The sequence below is a fragment of the Plecotus auritus genome (assembly GCF_963455305.1).
Source record: "Plecotus auritus genome assembly, chromosome: 3".
NCBI lineage: Eukaryota > Metazoa > Chordata > Mammalia > Chiroptera > Vespertilionidae > Plecotus > Plecotus auritus.
Genome location: NC_137772.1, coordinates 132,288,586 through 132,310,410, shown reverse-complemented (window position 1 = coordinate 132,310,410; position 21,825 = coordinate 132,288,586). Strand labels below are relative to the sequence as shown.

The window sequence follows — 21,825 nt, the reverse complement described above, 5'->3', positions numbered from 1 at the left end:
TGCACTGGGCCTCTAGTATAACAATAATAGCCATTTCAGCTACAGCTACATTTGTATCAACTTTCTTAATGAGCTTAGAATATTCCTATATGCTTAGAACGGCAATTCCATTGTTTAAAATCACACTTCAAATTCCGCCCTGCAGACCAAAAAGCGTTAAACCCAAATATGAATTTGCCATAGTACAGGAAATGTTAATATGCCTGGAGCAAGGGAATTGGGGCCAGGGGCATGATGCAAGATAAGAGGAAAGAATCACATAGGCAGCAGACTGTGCCAGGTCATGTTAAGGATTTTGACATGTACATATGTCGTAATTACGTCATAAATTGAAGTGTTTTAAATAAGAGAGCGAGAGGATCAGATTTGCATTTTGAGACTATTTGGCTGTAGTATAGAGTGCAAATTGGAGGGGTACAGAGACCAACATGGAGACAGTAGGCTTTAGCAGTGGTCTAGGCCAGTGGTCGGCAAACTCATTAGTCAACAGAGCGGCAAACCGCGGCTCACGAGCCGCGGTTTGCCGACCACTGGTCTAGGCACAAGATGAGGTTAGCTTGGTCTAGATTAGTGGTAGTGACAAAGAAGGGTTATCATAGACCTGAGTGAGGTTTAGAAAGTGAAATGTACAGATTGGCAATGAATATGATGGATTAGGGAGGGAAGGGTGTTAAGAATGAGTCATCAGGTTTCTGGCCAGCCTAAGAGGATGGTTGGTGGAGCCAACCATGGAGATAGGCAACAGGGGAAGAGGATTAGATTGAAGGGGAAAATAGACAATGGCTAATAAGTATCCATCAGATTTAGTGAGTTTAAGGTCACTGGGGATCTTGGCAAAAGCCTTTTTTGTTTTGGATTTTTTGGGAGGGAGGGGTGTTGTGTTTTTTCTTTGCCATGAGGAGGCAGAAACTGGTTCTCTTATTGGAGTGGCCAAAAAGCGGAGACTCCTCCTCCCCCTCCGTCCTCATGTGGATAATTTGATTCACACCACAAGCATCCAGGTATTGGTACCTAATACATTCACCTCTTAAAGAAACCAGAGCTCCTTGGAGACTAGCTGATTCCTTACTGTGGACAAGAAAAGTCAAAGCAGACCTAAGTCTGCCAGATGATGCCAGAAGCATGTTAATTTTTTTTTCAATCCTCACCTGAGGATATTTTTCCATTGATTTTTAGAGAGAATGGAAGGGAGGGGGAGAGACAGAGAAACACTGATGTGAGAGAGACACATCGATTGGTTGCCTCCCTCACACACCCTGACCAGGGCTCAGCTCTTGACTGGAATCGAACCCAGGACCCTTCAGTCTGTGGGCCAATGCTCTATCCACTGAGCCAAACCAGCTAGGCTAGGAGCATATTAATTTTGAAGCAGTGTTAAGAGGAAAAGAAAAACAGAAAAAAAAAAAAAAAAAGACAATATGAGTATTAGAGAAAAAACAAAAGTCTTATAAAAAGCCTGAATCCATAATGCCATTAAAATCAGTTAGGCCAAAAAAAATGGTACACGCGAATTCCCCAAAATGTCAGCTATTTAAACAATGCCATGCTTTGGTTAATAATTAAGCTGTGGCCCTAGCTCCGTGGTCGGCAAACTGCGGCTCGCGAGCCACATGCGTCTCTTTGGCCCCTTGAGTGTGGCTCTTCCACAAAATACCACGGCCTGGGTGAGTCTATTTTGAAGAAGTGGCTTTAGAAGAAGTTTAAATTTAAAAAATTTGACTCTCCAAAGAAATTTTAATCATTGTCCTGTTGATATTGGGCTCTGTGGACTAATGAGTTTGCCGACCACTGCCCTAGCTGGTTTGGCTCAGTGAATAGTGTGTCAGCCTTTGGATTCAAGGGTCCTGGGTTCAATTCTAGTCAGGGCACATGCCTGGGTTGCGGGCTCCATCCCCAGTAGGGGGCGTGCAGGAGGCAGCCAATCAATGATTCTCTCTCATCATTGATGTTTCTCTCTTTCCCTCTCCCTTCCTCTCTGAAATCAATAAAAATATCTATATAATAAAAGCCTAAATGACTAAATGACTGGAATAACTGCTCACTATGATGCGCACTGACCACCAAGGGGCAGACACTCAATGCAGGAGCTGCCCCCTGGTGGTCAGTGTGCTCCCACAGGGGGAGTACCACTCAGCCAGAAGCCGGGCTCACAGCTGGCAGCGGCTCCCACCTCTGTGGCAGCACTAAGGAGCAGCAAGCCAAGCGGTAAGGAGTGAGCAGGTGGGCAGTAAGGAGAGAGGGGTCCCAGACTGTGAGAGGGCACAGGCTGGGCTGAGGGACCTCCCCCCCTTGCATGAATTTCATGCACCAGGCCTCTAGTATAATAATAATAATAATAATAATAATAATAATAATAATAATTAAGCTGTAAATTTTTTCTATTTATTTCCAGGCAGTGTGATACCCAGAAATAAAAGAAGCACTGAATTGTATTTTTTTGAGTGATTTTTAAACGAATTTTGTTATTGTGGCACGCAAAATATGACCACAGGAAGGCATTCCCACAGAGAGAGAGAAACATCAATGTGAGAGAGACACATTGATTGTTGGGGCCTGGGACCCAGCCTGCAAGCGAGGTATGTGCTCTTGACCAGAATTGAACCCTCAAACCTTCAGGCCACAGGCCAACACTCTAAACACTGAGCAAAACCGGCTAGGACTAAGTGTACAATTTTTATCTGCTTTTTAAGGTGTTGAAATAGTATAAAAAGCATGTGACATATTAGACTTGTGATGTTAATTTAATACTGAGGTAGATTAAGTTTAAAGGTTAAATGCTTACTAGTAAATATTAGATCTATAAGTTGAGACTTATTATGTTTCATGAATAATGTTTAGGAACAATTATGAATATACTAGTGGCCCGGTGCATGAAATTCATGCATGGGGGGGCGTGTCCCTCAGCCGGCCTGCACTCTCTCCAATCTGGGACCCCTCGGGGGATGTCTGATCCCTGTGGGATCAGGCCTAAACCGGCAGTCAGACATCCCTCTCGCAATCCAGGACTGCTGGCTCCTAACCGCTCACCTGCCTGCCTGCCTGATCGCCCTGAACAACTCTGCCTGCCGGCCTGCTCACCCCCAACTGCCCCCCCTGCCAGCCTGCTTGCCCCCAACTGCCCTCCTTTCCTGGCCTGATCGCCCCTAACTACCTCTGCCTCGGCCCCACCACCATGGCTTTGTCTGGAAAAATGTCTGGAAGGTCTTCCAGTCTAATTAGCATATTACCCTTTAATTAGTATAGTTTACTCAAATATATGTATATACCTTTCCCAGGGAAGGAAGCCCTCTATATTCTATCCCATGCTGCATTTCCAAGGGGAAGGAATTATTGTTGGTCACGGTCTGGGGGTGGAGCTTTTCTCTGCACCTAAAGTCTAGCCTGTTGCTTCTCTAACTTGAATGTGCATGGGGATCACCTGCAGATTTGGATTGCAAACTACTAGGATGGGTGGGATGAGAATTTGCATTTCTACCATGCTTCTGACGCACCGCCTGCCACTGGCTGGGAGCCATGCTCTGAAGCCCTTGAAGTGCATGTGCCCCACATGGGAGCATGTGTGCATGTGGCTTTGTTCAATGGTCCTAGTTACCAGTGACCGAGGGCTGGAGTTGCTCCCCTCAGGCAGAAGAGCGAGCTCTCGCTCACCCTTGTGCACATGCTCTCTTGTGTTTTCACTGTGGCTGAAACAAACTATTTCGCTGTCAGGGCCTCTTGGTGGTGGTTGCAGGGATTGGGGGATAGGGTGCTGCTATCCTAGTCATTGAAGCAATGGACACCCCCCCACCCACTGCTCTTAAGTCTTACATTCCCTGTGCTGATCTCTGATGTGAATGTGGCTTTGCACCCATCACAGAGATCAGATCCAAGACTACAGGGCATTTGGATATGGTCCTGGGGGAATAAATAGAACAGGAGGCCTGATGTAATTTTACTGATTTTTTTGTGATTTCCCCCTACTAGATGTAAGCTCTCTGAGAATCACGACTGCATCCCCAGGAGCTAGAACCATGCCGGACACATCCTAGGAGCTCAGTAAGTATTTATGAGTTAAATGAGGCCTGTTTTGGCTCGAGGCATTCAAGCCAACCTTTCTGAAATTCCACAGCAGGGTCCAAGTCTTACCTGGTAAAGACAGTGGTAAGTGCCTGTTTTGTGCATATATCTCCCTGAGGGCAGGAAACTGTGGCTAAGAGCAGGATTTGAGTCTTCTTATGCCCCTTGCCCTAATGCCATCTCAAAGCCACCTCTACCTCTGGCCCAGCTGCACGGTTGTGCAGGGTCCAGGCCAGGGAGAGAGGGCTCCTCACCCAAGGCCATGAAAGGACACAAAAGCAGAGGCAGGAACAGAGCAGAGGGCTAACCAAAAAACTTCAAGGGGAATGTGATGAGTTGCCAAACTTGAGAGAGAAGCAAATATCAAAGCCAGGGACTGCAGCCAGGAATCCATGATCCAGGGAGATGAGAGCACGAGCAAGTGGGCTGATGGTAACGGGGGAGGCGCCGAGGCCTTTCCCTGGGGCAGGCATGTAAGGCTTGCTTTCATGTGCCTCCAGGAGCAGTGCAAGGGTGGGTCAGACAAGATTAAAGGGGGTCAGGGGTAGGATGAACAGAATGGTATTTCCCGGAAGTAGGGGGCTCTTAATTTTCTAAGGTGAAAGCTGGGGTCTTAGACAATATGGGGTCTAAGTCACACAGCTGGCTTCAAATCCCAGCTCCCACTTTCTGACTGCGAACTCTGAGCAAGTTACGTAAAAATCATCTCACCTTGGCTTGCTGTTAGGACGGTACAAACCCTTAATCAGCTTAAAATCTGTATATCCCCAACTATCTCAAAATGACATGTGGCACGCATCCACCACAAAGTGTCTACATCAGGATCAACGGGGATTTAGGGAAAGAAACTGGAAAGAAGTTGGCAAAGCAGTTACTGAAGAGGAAAAGCAGAAGGAGAGAATCGTGCCAAACTTAAAAAGTTCTCAGCTTGGCCCAAGGAGGGGAGACTGAAAAGAGAAGCAAATCCCTTTGATACGGAGAAAACATTTTTATGGTCACAGGACACTTAGCAGACGGGGTCTGAACATCTGATCGCTACCCAATTACTTCCAGGAGGGACAACTAGCATGCCAGCTGGCAAACACATTTTCCCTCCAATGTTGGTGGCTGTCTAATTTTCACTTCCTTTTATTCTCCACGACTTCTTATACCTCACCTCACCCCTATAAAAATATAGGCATTTCCCTGAAAACTGAGAAACTGTGCTGCACAAGGAAAAAAAAAAAAAAGGAGCTTTCTCAGTACTCTTTGGGGGCTAATTTCCAACTACCCCACCCAGCATCAAGCAAACTCTGGGGTAGAACCTTATGTGCATTCATGACCTACTCTCCACCTATATTCACAAGCACTGGGTGAGGAGCCAGAAGATCCAGGTTGAAGTGTAAGTCCTGCGACTCAGTAACCAGGTGACATGAGTTAGTGATTTCTCTGAGCTTCAGTTTTTCCATCTATGAAGACAATGTCTACAGTATCACAATGGAGCTGCAAACACCAGGCAAGACTGTGTTTGAAAGTGCTCTGTAAACTGAAAAGTGCTATAGAGTCAGCAGTGATATTATTATGGGTGTTGTTTTTACAGCTGTTCATGCTTCAACCACTATGCCTCTAAAGTTTGTCGCCAGATCCAATGATAGATCAGTTAGAATTACATTTGGCTGCTAATTATAGAAAACGCAAAATAAAAGTGACTTAAACTAGATCATTTATTTACCTCTCATATAAAATCTGTCCAGAGCTGTTATAGTGCTCCCTGGTATCAAAGACCCAAGATCCTTTTTCTTTTTCTTTTTTTTAAAGCTGTGAATCTTTTTTTTTTTTTAAATATATTTTATTGAGTTTTTACAGAGAGGAAAGGAGAGGGAGAGAGAGTTAGAAACATCAATGAGAGAGGAACATTGATCAGCTGCCTCCTGCACGCCTCCCACCAGGGATGTGCCCGCAACCAAGGTACATGCCCTTGACCGGAATCGAACCTGGGACCCTTCAGTCCGCAGGCCAACACTCTATCCACTGAGCCAAACCAGTTAGGGCAGCTGTGAATCTTTTTAATATGTTTTTATTGATTTATGAGAGAGGGAGGGAGAGGGAGAGAGAAACATGGATCAGCTATCTTCCACATGCTCCCTGCTGGGGATTGAGACTGTAGCCCAGGCATGTGCCCTGACCGGGAATAGAACCAGTGACCTCCTGGTGCATGGGTCAATGCTCAACCACTGAGCCACACCAACTGGGCAGTCCTTTTTAACTTGTTGCTTTACCATGGGTAACTTCCATTGCTAAGGTCATCTCATGGTCCAAAAAGGCTGCAGGAAATTCAGCCATTACATCACAATGTAGCCAGCGGAAAAAGAGAGGTGAAGATGAACATGGCCCCTCCCTCCCTTTGAAATTGCAGTTCTACTTACGCCCATTGGCCATATACTAGCTGCAAGGGAGCCTGGGAAATATGGTTTTTATTTTTAGTGGCCATATGCCCAGCTAAAATGGAGGGGTACTATTACAAAGAAGGGGAGATCAAAAATGGCCATTTCTCCATCATCTTTTTCATCTACCTGCCAGTAGCATTTCACCACTTCCTATGGAAACATTTTTTTCTCTTTACTACTGAGAAGAAAATCACACTGCCCTGGGATCCCTCCTCTCTTCTATCCTTAAATGTTGGAATGACTCGGGCAGTCCTGGGCACCTTTCTTTTCCATCCATACTCTCCTCCTCCTAAGTAATCTCATTTAGGGCCAAGGATTTAAATACCAATCCAGATGCCAATGAAGTCTAAATCCAGCCCTGACATTTCCCCTTGACTCCACTATCATATATGCAGCTGCTATTTGACAATTCCACTTGGATGTCTAATAGGTATCTCAATTTTAACTCTTGATCTCCACCCACAAACTTGCTTCTCCCCAAGACTTTGCCATCATAGTAAATGCCACCAATGACTTAAGCCAGGAAATTTTGGAATTAATCTTAATTCCTCACTTTCCCACACTCCCTACAACCAAACCATCTGGAAGCCATAGTGGCTGTCTTCAGAACATAACTCAAGGTTACCCATTTTCTTCCAACTCCACCCCTGCACTCTCATCCAGAGCACCATCAGCTCTCACCTGGACCTTTGCATAGCCCCCCACTGTGTCCCGCTGCTTCCACTCCTGCTCTCCTATTATCTGTCTTCACACAATGATCACAGTGGTATTTTAAGTAAGTAAATCAGGACAAAGGTGGTCGATTCAACAGAGCTACTTTGCTCCCTCTTGAAACCCTTCTAAGATGACTGTAAAGGGATTTTTTAAAGTTTTCTCTAAAGAACAAAGGGAACAGAAGAGGAAATAATAGTAACAAAAATTCCGAGGCTGGAAAACAGGACAAATGCCAACTGACTTAGCAGACCCAAGAAGCTGAAACCTAACCCAGAGAAAGTAAAAAAGGAACATGATTTATACCACCGACTTCCCCGAAGTCAAGAATTGATGGTACCAGGTATCTCTGGAAATGGAGGTAAAAACAGGGGACCGCTCAAATTCAGTTCAAGAAGAGACAGCTCCCCAAGTCATCGCCTTGACTTTGTGTAGTGGGGGCTGCCCCTCCTCAGCACAGCCAGAAGCTGGGAGTTCTTTCTGTGGGAGAGGGCAACATTGGGTGTGTCTGGGCCGGGGACACCAGGTCCAGTTGAGCACAAGAGTACTGTGCAGCAAACGGGAGAACTGGCAAAAGTGTCCACACTGAATGTTGAGACATCCCTGGCCACTTTCTCCCACTTACTTCCCATTATGCTGGTGGCGACAGTTCTTTCCAGCAAGAAACTGGGGGAACACTTTCCATGGAATCTGACCAGGCCAGGAAGAAATACCCTAATAAACCCCGCTTCCTAAAATAAGAGCCCCACCTGATGGCCACAGCCGGCCTCCAACACCTCCCACCTGGGCCGAGCCTCCCTGGCTCAGTGCCCCTCTGAAGTAGAAGCAAGAGGAGTTTCCGAGGCAAGGCTCTGACACAAGTGACCAAGACCAAAACAAACTAAGAGAAAAGAACCGGGAGGAAACAGCAGGGCGGGAGATGAACCGCATCCTGAAGCCATTGCTTTCCGCGGGTAAATCTGGGGAGGTCTGGCTACCCTGAAATAAGGACAGGCTATTCCCCAGCTGCACTTGCCTTCCTGCCACTGAACACACTGAGTTCTTCCCCACGTCAGCACCCTCCAAATGGGGTTCCCTTCTCTAGGTCTTCACATGGCTGGCTCCTATTGTCACCTCAGAGAGGCCTTCAGTGAGCACCCACTCTGAAGAAGTCCCCACCAGCCACTTCTTAACACAGGTGTCAGCCAGCTGGTGCTGTAAGTGCACACAGTAAGTGTCTCAGGCAGCATGAGCTGGATGTGGTCTCTGCCGCCACCACTCAGCTGTGTCACAGCCAAAGGCAGGCATCGGCAGGTCGTACACCGGCAACTGTGGCTACGTTCCAGTAAAACTCTACTTATGGACACAAACTCGGACTTCCTATCATTTCCACAAGTCACGAGTGTTATTCTCCTTTTGATATTTTTTTCATCCATTTAAAAACATGAAAACCATTCTTAGCTCCCAGGGATAAAAATAAACAAAACAGGCAGCAGGCCGGATATGGCTAAACTGTTTTGATACATCGTCCTGTTTTTGTTTTGTTTTTTTTTCATCAAAGCACTAATCACTTCCTGGTATTTTCTTGTTTATTTACCTTTTTTATGGCTTGTTTATTATCAGTTTCCCCTACTAGAATGGACGTGAGAGCAAGGGTCCTTGCATTCTCCCTGGGCACCCTCACCACCATGCATAGTGCTTGGCATACAGTAGGTGCTCAGTGTTTACTGAGTGCTGGAATAATTGCTGTGCCACACCAGCCCCCCCACCCCCCAAATCCCTCCTGCAAAGGCCTAAAAGGACAAGTCTTGGGGAACAATAGTGGCACTCCCACCCTCCTCTTTCCCTACCCTTTCTGCTCTCCTGCTCTTTCCCCCTTTCCTGTGAACTAAGAAAACTCAGTCTAAGGCTGCCTCTTCTCAGTGCTCTCAGACCTACAGTTAGAGAATAGTGTCAGCACTGGTCCAGCCCACACAGGGGGAGCTGCAGGTTAACGGGGCTGCAAAATTATCCCCTTTGAATCCCAAGCTAGTGAAGGGGAACATAGCACAGCAGCTAATATGTGTGTTAGGTGCTCTGAGGAACGCCAACCGACTGAATACTCACAAGCATTGGGATTTTTCAGCATGATGTAATGGGTCTTGTAGCTACAAAAAAGGAGCCATCTCTAACCAATGTCCAAGGGGGGGGAAAAAAAGATTCCTTGCTCCTTGGATAGAAGAATTCAGGTCCCCAAAGTAGAGACAGGCACACGAGACTCTCACCATTGCTGGCACAGTCCTTTAAGCCCACCCAACTCCCTGGTTGAACATATGCACAAACAACCAGACACAAATGATCTGGTTTCCCACGGGGAGGAGGGTGCTGACAAGCACACACAGGTGCTCCCACAACCTGGGAGTGGCACTGCCCAATGTGAATTAGTGAAGTGGCACTTGGGCTTATCAATCACACTGTTCTTTGTGAGCAAAGCTCGTCCTATGGGCCTGCTCACTGCTGGTCAAGGGCTGCAATGAAGTTCCTCAGATGCCTAGCCAGGACCACATCCTACCAGCCCTGCCAGAACCTCCTTTGACCACTTCCAGATCCAGGGGCTTTTTGTGACCCTCTGTTGTTTAAATACCTATTGCTGTGCTTCTACAAATGCAGTGCTCACAGAACCTGGCTAAGGAATTCACATGACCCAGGTGGCAGCCAAGCCACTTGTCTCTGATCCCCATGCTTGCAGGCACCCCCAAGCACTTCCCTTTCTCTCGGGAGGGACTGGGCTGGCTTCCGCTAGCCTGGTTCAGTTATGATGTCTCTGTGGCCACTGCTTCTGTTGCTCTATTGACAGATGACTTTCATTTCTGTATATAAAAAAAAAATCAGTCAACAAAAGCCTTTGTGTACATGGTAGACTTTACTGAAGATGTGGAGAGACAAAGGGAGTTTTCATAGCAAAAATACAAAAACTTAGTTGAATATTAGACATCCTTGAGCTTAAAAAGACCCTTAGCCATTTCCACCAACTGGTCTCCAGCCACCTACAAAGGCACTTGACCCTTTCCCCATCCTTTCTGAGGAAGTAAACAAACAAATTCCAGACAGTTTCCTACTCAGAGTGACTTAGCCAACATTTGTTCTGTCCTCCCCTTAAGACCCTCCATTGGGGCCCTGGGGCCAGCTCTCAGCCTTGAGGCCTCCTCCCCCGCCTGTTTTGCATAGAGCTTGTTTTCTTGTCTAAAAATAAGTGGTGTGTGTGTGTGTGTGTGTGTGTGTGTGTGTGTGTGTAGAGCAGTTAGGTGAAGTGTGTGTGTGTATATAGAGCAGTTAGGTTAAGTGTATGTGTGTGTGTAGAGCAGTTAGGTGAAGTGTGTGTGTGTGTATGTGTGTGTGTGTGTATAGTTAGGTGAAATTTTTATACCCCCAAGTCAGTGATTTTCAACCATGTGCTGCAATAATTTTTAAAACATACAACACCTGACTATTTAGTCAGGGGCACTAACCTCTTTTCCTTTAGGTTGTCAAATAAAAAAATGACAACAGGCAACACAATAGCCATCTGGTGTGAATGAATCAAAATTATACCTGTTCTTTTTTTGTCAGATCAGCAAAAAATATACTTTTGGTGTGCTGCAGAATTTTAGTAACTCACTTACGGTGCTTCAAGGTGGAAAAGGCCGAAAATACCTGCCCTGAGTTAGCCTTCTCAGCGCTCACTGGGACTCAGGGTGACGCTGCTCTCTTCCTCCCAACAGCAACCTACAGTCAAAGCCGTTTAACTCCCATTCACAAATGGGGTTACTACGGCTCCAAGAAATTAGTCATTTGCCCCAGATCATACGGCTTGTAAGAAGGCAATTCCGCCTCAGATCAGCCTGGCTCCAGGGTTTAAGGTCTTAAAAACAACTTGTATAGATTTAACTCTTTGGAGAAAAGCTTTTTGTTGTTCATCTTGGAGCTGATGTAACAGGTAATGTAAGAAGAGGTCAAACACAAATGGCCACTGGGTAAAGCCAAACACATCACGGCTTGACCTCACATTCCTCCTCTATGCAGGTGTCGCCCAGCAGAGCCCACTCCAGGCCCAGCCCTGCCAGTTGTCAGAGCTACCTGCTGTCATCACCCCTGCTTACAAGGGGTGCCAGCCCTCCTACCTCTGGCCCTGTCACCACCCTGCCCACTGTCCTCTGAACCCCACAACCAGGGAAAGGGAGCAGAAGTACGTAGTATGCAGGAGGCCTGGGCCAGGCCACACCATGGCAGCCCCTTGTTCCTCACTCCCCTGGCTTCAGTCCTGAGAGGGCAGAGCCTGTGTCCACACACCCGCACGCACACAACACACTTGTGCACACGCACCTTAAACTCCTTCTGCATGTATCTCTCTTGTTAGATCATCCTACTCTATGGAAGCTCATTGGTGGCCAGAGTCACAGGCTGCTCTGTCATCATCAGACCCCACAAGACAGGCAGTGTTTACACGCCCCCATCTCCATGACAGTGCCTGCTAGCTCTAGATTGTAACAGGAGGGCAAGGGCTCCACCCAAGAGGCCTCAGGAAGCCTACACACCTCCCCGGCCCCAATGGCATGGATCCCACTGCCTTGTACACATGTGGTCACTCAAGCCCCGGCTAGGCTCCAGAAGTGGTGCTTGGTCTACAGGAAGTAACAGACCAGGAAGGCTATAGTCTCCACCCACAGAAGCTGAGTCTAGGAGGAAAGACAGACTCAGAAGCAGACAATTACATGCGCTTCTCGGTAGTCCAGGCAGCTCCAGTGCTGCTTTCTAAAATTCAGATAAAAAAGACTTACTCCCTTGCTTAAAACACTTCCAGGACCCCCTTCCCATAGAATAAAACCCCAAGTCCTTACTGAGTGAGGGGGTTTGCCCTGCGGAGGAGCGAGCTGGATCCCCAGCTCCTCCCCATCTGGACGGCTGGCCTGCACAGGATGTAGCCCTGCAGCCTCTGAACCTCAGTCCCTGCATCTCTCCCTCTGTACCCCCGACACACCCTCGTCTCTGGCCTGGAACACACCAGTCACCGTCCTGCCCTTGCCCTCCTCGGGCCTGAGAGGCTCCCCAGTGTCCCACCATCAGCACACTCCACTTCTTCCGCAGCATGTATCCGTTTACATCTTGTTTCCTTGCTCACTTTTTCTTCCTCAGTAAAGTGTAAGTTCCCCAAGGACCTCGTCTGTCTTGGTCACCAACACATTCCCAGGGCCTGGCACAGAGCAGAATTTAAATAAATATGTGCTAAGTGTGTGAATAAATGTATGAATACTGCCAGAAAGTTAGTGCCCATTCTGTGCCCCCTTCCTCACCTTCAAAAGGGGACAGCACAGTACCTGTGGAGTGAGGGTTAGCAGAGATGACAGAAGTCCCTGTTTGCTGGTACATGTAACAGGTGCTCTAACGGGTCAGGACCGGAATGCTTTTGCCATGCAAGAGGAGTGGCAAACCCTTCTGATGCGAAGAGGTGACTCCACACTGGCTCTTGAAGCATGAGTAACCATTCTCCAGTGGGGGCAGAGGCAGAGACATGCTGGGAAGGATGAGTGATTCAGAGAGCCCAGGGCATGTCAGTGAGGCTGCAGGAGAGGTGGGGCCAGGTTGGGTCTCCTATCTGCCCCAAGGGTCGCAGTCTGCCCTACAACAGTGGGACAGGCTCTACAGCTCATCTGTGTTCCCTACAGAGGACTGGCTCAGAATTTACAGTTATAAGTAGGTGAATCTCCATTAGGCTACTGAGGTCAGTTCCTAAGGAAAAGGGAAAACTCACAGCCAGCACTTGGCCCAGCAACATCTGCAAACTCCTTCCCAAGCACGATACAAAAAGATCATCCCCTTGACTTGTGCATCTGTCCCACGGCCAACAGGCTGCTCACACATCCTTCGTGAGCATTTGTCTGAAGGTTCACAGTCAGCTAGCAGGGCAGGCATCATGAGCTCCCTTATCCAAACAGCCCCAGGAAAAGGGAAGGGCAGAGGGGAGAGGGCAAGGCTGTGCTGGTGACTGGAGGAGGGGCGGACAGCCTTACACAAACACAAACCCTCACAGACATGCGGGAACATGCAAGCCCGAGCCAGGGACTCGGGGACCCCACGCCCCACCTCGGCTCCCTCTACAGTAGCGTTAAGCGACTCGGTATGAGGTCTAGCAGTAGTCCGTGTGTTTGTTAAAGCTTTTTAATAGAGAGGGGTTCTGGTCTGCGGAGGACAGAGGGAGACTAGGTAACCCACCTGGAAGGAGGGCCGGCCTTCCTCCTGCTTTTGTATCCAAACATTGCCCATCCATTAAGGGGCAGCCCCTCTCCACTGGGGCCCCTTCCCTGAATCATCCACACCCTGCTCACTCCCATCTCTGAAGTCCAGTTGCTCTGAGGATCAGATTAGCCAGTTTTCCAATCTGACTCCTTTGACTGAAAGCTCCTACTATTAACAAAGTGTATTTATCAAACACATTTATGTGCTTGACACTATGCTAGGCTCTCTACATAAACGAGGTAGGTACTGTTATTAGACCCATTTTACAGTTGGGGAAACTGAGGCACAGTGAAGTTAAGGAACTTGCCCCAAGGTCACAGGGCTAGACAGTAGCGAAACGCCAGGATTCCAATTCTAGTGGTCTGACGCTTGCTCCTAACCACCACTCTGTACCCCTCCTAGATACTGTCTTCCTCATTTGTTTATTAATATATATTATCTTCCTGAGCGTGGGGCACAGTAAACATCTGTAGGCAGGTTGAATCCCAGGCACCTGGGATTGTGGTTCCCATTGGGGATGATACCAAAGAGCCACTAGATGGCAGCAGAGAGCCAGGCCCAGGCCTCCCTGAGGGAGGTGAGTGATAAGCTAATTATCATAACATTTGTTGAGTACATCTTGCACCAGGCACTTTGTAGACATTCTCTCTCCTCCTCACTAAGGCCTCCTAACGTGAGTGTTTTGCCTGCCCCCTTTACAGGCTCAGAAAGGTGGAGACATTTGCCAAAGTCAGGCAGCTAGGAATACTAGGATGAAGCCAGGACTGCTGAAACCCAAAGCCTGCCTGTTAGCAGGAAATAAACAGGCGGTAGCTTCTAGGCTCAGCGTTGGTTCCACACCCTTCTCCTCCAGCCCCAAGGAGCACAGAAACTACTGTTTGGGGAGGAAGTGGATGGCCTGGGCTGGCCCTGAAGTGGTCACCACCTGACAGGCATCTTGGCTGGGAGGGAGGCAAGACTCACCGTCAGAACTGGATGGTCTCAGAGACCACTGGGTCACCACAGACCTCTGACCAACTTTCTTGGCCTTCGCTACCAAAAAGGGTGCTGCATGACGCCAGCCTCTGCACAACTCGGCAGCCTGCTTCAGCACTGCCCTCCTGCCCTCTGTCTCGGGCTCCTCTGATCTGGAGCCAGTCCCCTCAACAAGCCAGCAGGGCCATGGAATCCACAACCACCAGAGATGAATAAAACTAAATGGCTCAGTGTCCCCTTCCAGCAACTCAGTCACCTCCACACCTAAAACCCACACCTGGGTTGGACGGGCCTCCCTGTTAGCTGCCCCATGGTAGTGGCAGCAGAGATGCCAGGCAGTGCAGTTGCAGCACGCATAGGGAGCCGCGGTGCACACTTGAGCACGCACAGAATGGGAGCCCGCGTGCCCATCCTCAGGCCTGCCAGAGTGGCCAGCAGCAGAGTGCAGGGGCTCCAGGCAGCAGAGGGACATCCAGCATGACCTTCAGCGTCTGGCGACATTCCTGGCTGAGTCCACTGGGGCAATGGCTTCAGAACTGCCCGAGATGCATCTCTGGGGCAGCTTCCAGCCCGCTTCCCAGACTGTCCCCCTTCTCACACAGTCCCTCCCAGGGCTCCTACAGCTAGGTGGGGTCCTCTGAAAATACACATCTTGGGTTTATTTGGGGTTGGGACTGCAGGTTGAGGCACAATTTGTTCCTGGGTAGGAAGGGTCAGCTTTCTTGGCACTTCAAGAAGCTGTCCCTGCAGGTCCCCACCCCATGTCCCTATACACACACACACACACATCTCTTCCCCCATCCCTGCTCCCCAAGTCTCTTATTCTTTCACCAGCCGGTAGATGTGGTGTTGAGCCCCATGTTCGCTGGCTGACACCTCGAAGACATATGCAATGCACAGCAAAGTCTCCTGTGTGTCTCTGTTGGTGACCACCTGTGGGTGAGAGAAAAGGTGAGGGTTAAGGCCCCAGAAGAGGGCATGCCTTTTGCTGGACCCTCTGCCCCACCCCTGCAGCGCCCCCAGCCCCGCCGCCCACACCTGCAGGATGGTGAAGTTCTCCAGCACGCTGTTCATCATATACTTCTCGGGCAGGTGCTTCAGCTTGTGGATGAAGTTGATCATGTACTCACAGAGCGGGGACCGGTGGATGCGATAGGAGTAGTGGCCGTTTTCGTAGCGGGCATACTCTGTCTGCAGGACCCAGGGGACAGCAGGGCTTAGGTTCTCTCTGACCACATCCAGCCCAGGCCCAGCTGCTTGGGGACGCTCCATGACCCACTGACTTTTAAGTGGGAAGAAAAGGCCGAAGGCCTAGAGGCTCTGTGATCAAAGCCTTCCTCCTCCCTCAGTAACCAGGGGCTCGAGTGGCAGCAGAGGGACCATCCACCTTGAGCTCCAATACTCAGAAGGTGAGCATGGGAGGAGGAGCGCTTCAAGACACAGAGTAGAGTCAATAGGCAAGACAGGATAGATGACGATGCAGTCCTGACCACACACTAAAATAACATGGGGAAGGGTGCACAGGAATCCGTGTGGCCGTGGAACTGTCATGTATTAGTATTGTGTACACACACACACACACATACACACAAATACCAATGAAATGTGAATCAGATTGTAAGTGGCATCCATGTTAACTCCTGGTTGCCAATAGAATACTGCCCTCAGGGGAACTGGGTGAAGGGTACATGGAATTACAATTGCATGAGTGTCCACAATTACTTCAAAACAAAAATTTAATTTAAAATAAATAACTTGAAGTGCTTTTTACAAACAGCTATTACCCAGATTCCACCCTGGAGATGCTGGGGTAAGTGCTGTGAAGTGGGGCTCATGCATTGGTAAGTTTCAAAAGCTCCAGCGATCTAAGTGCAGCCAGGGGTGAGAACACTGGGAAGGGGGTGCCTCCTCCCGGGTACCAGCCCGGCATCTGGTCGTGATTAACATGAGGTGGGTTATCAATAACTAAGAGACAGTGAGGGTAAGACTGCATTAGTTCAGACAAATTTGGGGAAAGCAGAGGGCATGAATGAAAACCAACCTGGAACAGTCTAAAGGTCTGGTTTAACAAATGCACAGGGTACTCCTACCTCCACTTTCTCCACCACCTGCTTGCCGAATGAGCAGACCTTGGTGGAGCAGGTGATTATCATGTTCTCGGGACTCTCGTACTGGCTGGAGACCCCGTAGAAGGAGCTGCCTTCGTCCTCCATATTGGCGTTGAGGTCTGCCTGGAGACATGGGAAAGCCAAGAAGCAGACAGGTAAGTCAGCAGGCACACGATTGGGGCGGAGACAAGGAGACCTCTGGGGCTCCAGTCCAGGTTCTTGGGCCAGGAAGCAATTGGGAGGCTTTGAACGGAACTTGGACAGTATGAGGCTGGAACGCTTCCACCTTTCTTCACTTGCAGGCCTGTCATAAGGTCAGGTTCTGCTGCCTGAAAAAGAACTGGCAGGAAGCTCAAGTGCCTGGGAAAGGCAGGCACCTGCACGGGGTGGGGTTGGGGGGTGTTGGGAGGGGAGCACAAGGGGCCAGGGGGGCATCTGAGGGGCCAGGCCAGGACATAAAATGATGCCTCTCAGACTTTAGCCACTGCTGGCCTCCCTTTGATTAAGGCTACATTCATGTACCACCTATCACAGGTCCTACTATGCCCCTAATGGTTTCTTTTAAATCAACTCACTCTTATTCCCTAACTCTATTCTTAGCAATATAGTCATGAAATCAGAGGTTCTATTTTTCTAATATACATGAAAATAATTGCATAACTATTTTTAAAAAATGTTTATTCATGTGCCACCTAAAAGAACACTATGCACCAGGCTTTGGCAAGAAGGGCCCAACCCTCTCAGGCTCTTCAGACTATACAAAGGTAGCACTGCCCCAGCATCCCCAAAGTGATCTGGAAGTGCCCCTCATCGCCCCCTGCTGGCAAGACCTGTTCAGTTGGCCTTGCCTCTTCCAGATGGTAAGCACCCGGGAGGCAAGAACTAAGATCTCCCCAGGGCTAGGTGCAAGGATGGGCCTTCAATAAGTCACGTGTGGCTGTTCCACCCCTCACCTCTGGATGGCGCTGGGTGAGAAGAGAGAGGTCCCTTGGTCCCAAGGAGGGACCTGCAATCTCCTGCTTATGAGGGGAGTCCTCTCAGCTCCAGCTCTGCCCCAATTCAAATACACACCAGGGCTTCTGCACCACTCCCCACTCACCTGGCCTTCCAATCAGTCACCATTTATCCTGCCCAGCCCAGCACAGCGAGAGCAGTGGGGGACCAGAGAGGTCGAAACACCGTCTTTGCTCTCAAAGAACTGAAACTTGTGGGAAAGCAAGTAGAATAAGTGAGCTGGTTGTCTGGGGTAGGGTGGAGAGAAGGGGGCTGGGAAGACAGAGAGCCCACAATGACAATCCAAAGTCTGCCCCAGAACCTGCCCCGTGGTGACGCTGCAGGCCCAGGAGATGCCGGCCAAGGATGCAGGCAATGCACCCAGATGCCCCGCCTCGTCCTCAGTGCCTCTTCCTTCTGATTACAACCCCACCCTTCTCCTTTCCACCCCTGTATCCCCATACTCTAAGCACATCCCCAAACAAGGTTGCTTCTCTACTTTCTCAGCCTAAGAAGAAAGCTGCCCCCACCCCAACATTACCCTGCAAGGTGCCCCCCACCACTCGCCTTCCTGCCCTCAGAATGCCCCTTGTTCCCCATCCTCCACCCTATTCATAGCTGTGGTGCGGGTGGGCAGCTCACAGGCCGTGCCTGGAACAGGTGTGGGGGATCGGGTGACTGACAGATGAGCCAGACAGCCGTAGCCTGGGTGTGGGGGCTGGAGGGGCTCAGATTCATTGTCATGTGCTGGTATGTGCCTGGGAGAAATGTCAGGGCCCAGAAGGGAACAGCAGACAGTCTGGGGTACTCTCCTCCCTTCGTGGCCTAAGCTCAGCTCTGCCCAGCATTTTCAACTTGCAGACTGGCATTAATGGCCATCAGTGTCCATGAGTCCCCTCTCTCCCACCCCAAGAACAGAGGTGGCCTCTGCTGGTCCTGTATGTTCTGGGGAGGAGGTGAGGTCTCAGCTTCTCAGTCCTGTTCCAAACCCCACCATATGAGTCCAACAGAGCACAACTCACAATTCAACCCCTCCTGCACCCAGATGCCACTGCCAGCCGGGAACAATTTGTCCTGGCAGTCCACTGAGCTACTGCTGCGCTACTGCTGCCATTCCTTCCATAAGAGCAGGACTCAGTGGGACATCAAAGTCCTCCTCTCACTCCAGCGGGGCTCTGATCTCCCCAGCATGCCTGCACAAGGCCTGGGCGGGAGCGGAATACTGCCAGGCAGGAGAAGAAAGGAAGACTTCAGGAGAGGGGCACTGTTTCATTGCCTTTGTCATTGTCCGTGGCCAGTCTCACACCAGCTGATGGCCGGGGAGGGAGTGGGCAGGCCAGGGCCCAGGAGATGAGGGTCCAGATGTCTGCAGAGGCCAAGCTGCCTGTGAGGACCCCATGGTTGACCCAAAGTCTCTTGGTTTGTGACCAGGAGCAATTCTTTTCCCACATTTGCACTTCCCTGGTGCCTCTACCTTCCCTAAGCAAGAGAAAGAGCAAAGAGGAAATGCCCGCCAAGATGTAGTGGCCACTGACATGCCCACATCTCTGATTTCTCCTGTCCTCATGCTGCCCAAGCCTCTGGCCTTCAGAGATAGCCCGGCTCAGGCACAGGGCTGGAGGAGGAAGGTATACTGCCTCCCTTCACTGCCCGTTCCCCGCCCCATCCCCCCACCCCAGGTCCTCAGAGACACAGCCTGTAGCAAGCCCTCAAAAATGAACTGCTTTTTTTTCAGATGGAGAAGCAGAGGCCCAGAGAAGATGAGATTTGCTTGTTGAGGCCCAGTGTTGCCCTCCTTGTGCCCCCCTAACACTCTGGAAGGGCCATGTGTGACCACCACGCTCCCCTGCACAGCAGTTCCGGCCCCATGACCCTGAGATCTATTCTGGATTCTGCCAATCGGAATGTGAGTTCCTGGAAGACAAGGGCCACGTTGGGTCCACATAGCGCAGGTGGTGTGCACAGCCCACGGCCAGAGCACAAAGGCCAAGGGTGGAAGCTGCCTAATCATGTGTCCTGGGCCCCACTCTTCCCTACCTTCCCTTCTCCTCCCATCAATCCCACCTCCAACCTCCTCACAGAGGCAGAAAGAAAGAGTGGGCATGGGCCACGAGCAAGGCTACAGAACAGACAGGACAAGGGACGCTCTAGAAAATCCAAGAAGCCCCACTGCCCAGCTCTACACTGAGAGCGCAGGGCTAAGTCTGCTCTCTTTGTGCCGCCATGATCCGTGCTCCTCAGAGTCTGGGGATCCTTTTCCAGACAATCAGAGCCTTCTCTGACAGGAGGAGGGGAGCACCAGGATCCTGCATGGAGGGCACCCTGGGTACTTTGCAAGGTTTAGTGTAATGGCTCTGAGTTCACACCCTGGAGCCAGACTGCCTAGGTCTGAATCCTGGTTCTGCCACAATGAACCGGGGGACGCTGGCAAGCCACTTCACCTCTGTGTCTGCTTCCCCGAGATGGAATGTGGCTGTCAATTTGACCTACATTGGGGGTGTGGCAAGGATAAACATGCTGATGTAGGTGATGTGATGCAAGCAGTGCCCGAGGTCATCTTTCACCGACTACCACGCACCTCGCTGTGTGTATGTAAGAGCTCATCCTGGCCGGGTAGCTCAAGGCCAGGTCCTCACTTACTCCATGCCTCAGTCTCCCCCCATGTGTGGAACTGGAGGCCTAGAATAGTCCTCATCTAGATGGTGGCTAGAAGAATGCAGAATATTATCTCCAACTAAAAGAAGGCAGGAGCCAGTGAAAAGAGCCCCAAATATGCCACCTCCCCACTCCAGGGTCGTGTTCCCATAAATGCCTCCTGCCAACCAGGCCTCCCTTCTGACCCTCAGGGTAGTTGAGGCAGTCAGTGCTGAGGAACAGCTGCAAATCACGTCACCCGAGCTCCTTCTCCGAGTCAAGGCTAAGCCTGGACAGGTTTGGGGTTGGGGGAAGGTGGACTCAAGACGGTGTAGGTTCCTCAAAGGGAAGGCCAGAAGCTTCCCTAGGCACACAGCAGGAAGGGAAGCTGCCACACTGGCGGTACAGGGACAATGGTCTTCAGCTGCCCACAGCCGAGCATCCTGGTTCCAATTCCCATGGTCAGGGCAGGAAGGGAGAGGAGGGAGAAGAAGAAGTAAGACTGTTTGAGCCCTTTCTGGCTGAGGTCCTAAAGAGATTGCTGTCCCTCTCTGGGCCTATGTTATAGCAGTCTCCCACTTGTTTCCGGTCTGGACAGCTGATTTATCTAACTAAGCACAACTCCAGCCATGCCATGCCCTGTTCAAACACTTCAGTGATTCCTCATTACCTAAAGAGAAGGGACAGCAAATACGTGCCACTGTCTTCCCCCACTACAGCCGTGACAGGCATTACCAGTCAATCCAGCACTCTCTCTCCACACCCTTCTCAACGCAGCCTTCCAACAACGATGGCCAGTCCCCTGCAGTGACACTCAGGTTAAACCCATTTTTCTGGACACCCGGTTAAATGGGTTACAAACCACACAAGTTCATTTTTCCCCTTCCAGACAGCCAACTAGAATGATAGCAAAGAACTTTTTCAAATGTGCTACACCACAAAGGCGAAGAAAACACAGAAGAGGCCATAATGACAGAGAGTTCAACAAATTTGAGGAGACTGAAGGTGGACCAGAACTAGAATGGATTCTGTGGGGCAAAGGAAGCAAAAGGAATTACAACCTAAAAGTGCTCTATGAGGGGTGACAGACAAGAAGTGAGCTGATGTACTTCAGAGAAGCCTTGGGTGGCTTGGCACTAGAGGGACCAGTATAAAACACAAGGACCTGATTGAAGACTGTATATAGGGTGGACATAGGATGGGCAGGCTTCCAGGAGAACCTCTCCCACCCACTGGCAGAGGACGAAAGGGTAATAACCTCCAGACATTAAACAGGGCTCAGATTGGGGGCGGTGAGGGGGAGAGACAAGAATGAAAACAGAAAAATTAAGTGAAACCTGCATAAGAAAGGGTAGGATCCCCTAGCCCTCTACTCTGCCCCCCTCCTAGAATTCTACTGATCAAGTATATTCCTTCCCAGGGTGGATGGAGAATTAAAGGAATCTTCTCTGGAAAAACTGAACCACCTCAGAAAAAAAAAAGAAAAAAAAAAAAAAGTCCAGTGAACACACTGACATTAACTGGTTTTCCCAATAAAACAGCTGGCTCTCAACCCCAATTACCTTAAAGTGAAGCCCTCCAGGTGACAATTCCTGCCTGGTACACAGCACTCCCACTCATTATTTAAAATGAACAAATGGCACAAACAACAAAAGAAAGAATAAACTGGACTTCATCAAAATGAAAAGCTT

General features: G+C 49.7%; 1 protein-coding gene across 4 annotated transcripts in view; it reads right to left on the bottom strand.

Annotated features, from left to right (window-relative positions):
- Positions 1-13,338: 13,338 nt before the first annotated feature.
- Positions 13,339-21,825, bottom strand: part of TEAD4 (TEA domain transcription factor 4) — a 73,524-nt gene continuing 65,037 nt past the window's right edge. The window contains exons 10-12 of one of the 4 annotated variants that reach the window (XM_080662713.1): positions 16,490-16,630; positions 15,438-15,590; positions 13,339-15,332 (exon numbers count right to left, since the gene is read on the bottom strand). In XM_080662713.1, the coding sequence (XP_080518839.1) occupies positions 15,219-15,332; positions 15,438-15,590; positions 16,490-16,630 (408 nt within the window). In that variant the 3' untranslated portion in view covers positions 13,339-15,218. Of the gene's footprint in view, positions 15,333-15,437; positions 15,591-16,483; positions 16,631-21,825 lie in introns of all 4 variants that reach the window. The other 3 variants (XM_080662714.1, XM_080662712.1, XM_080662715.1) reach the window with 3 other exon arrangements.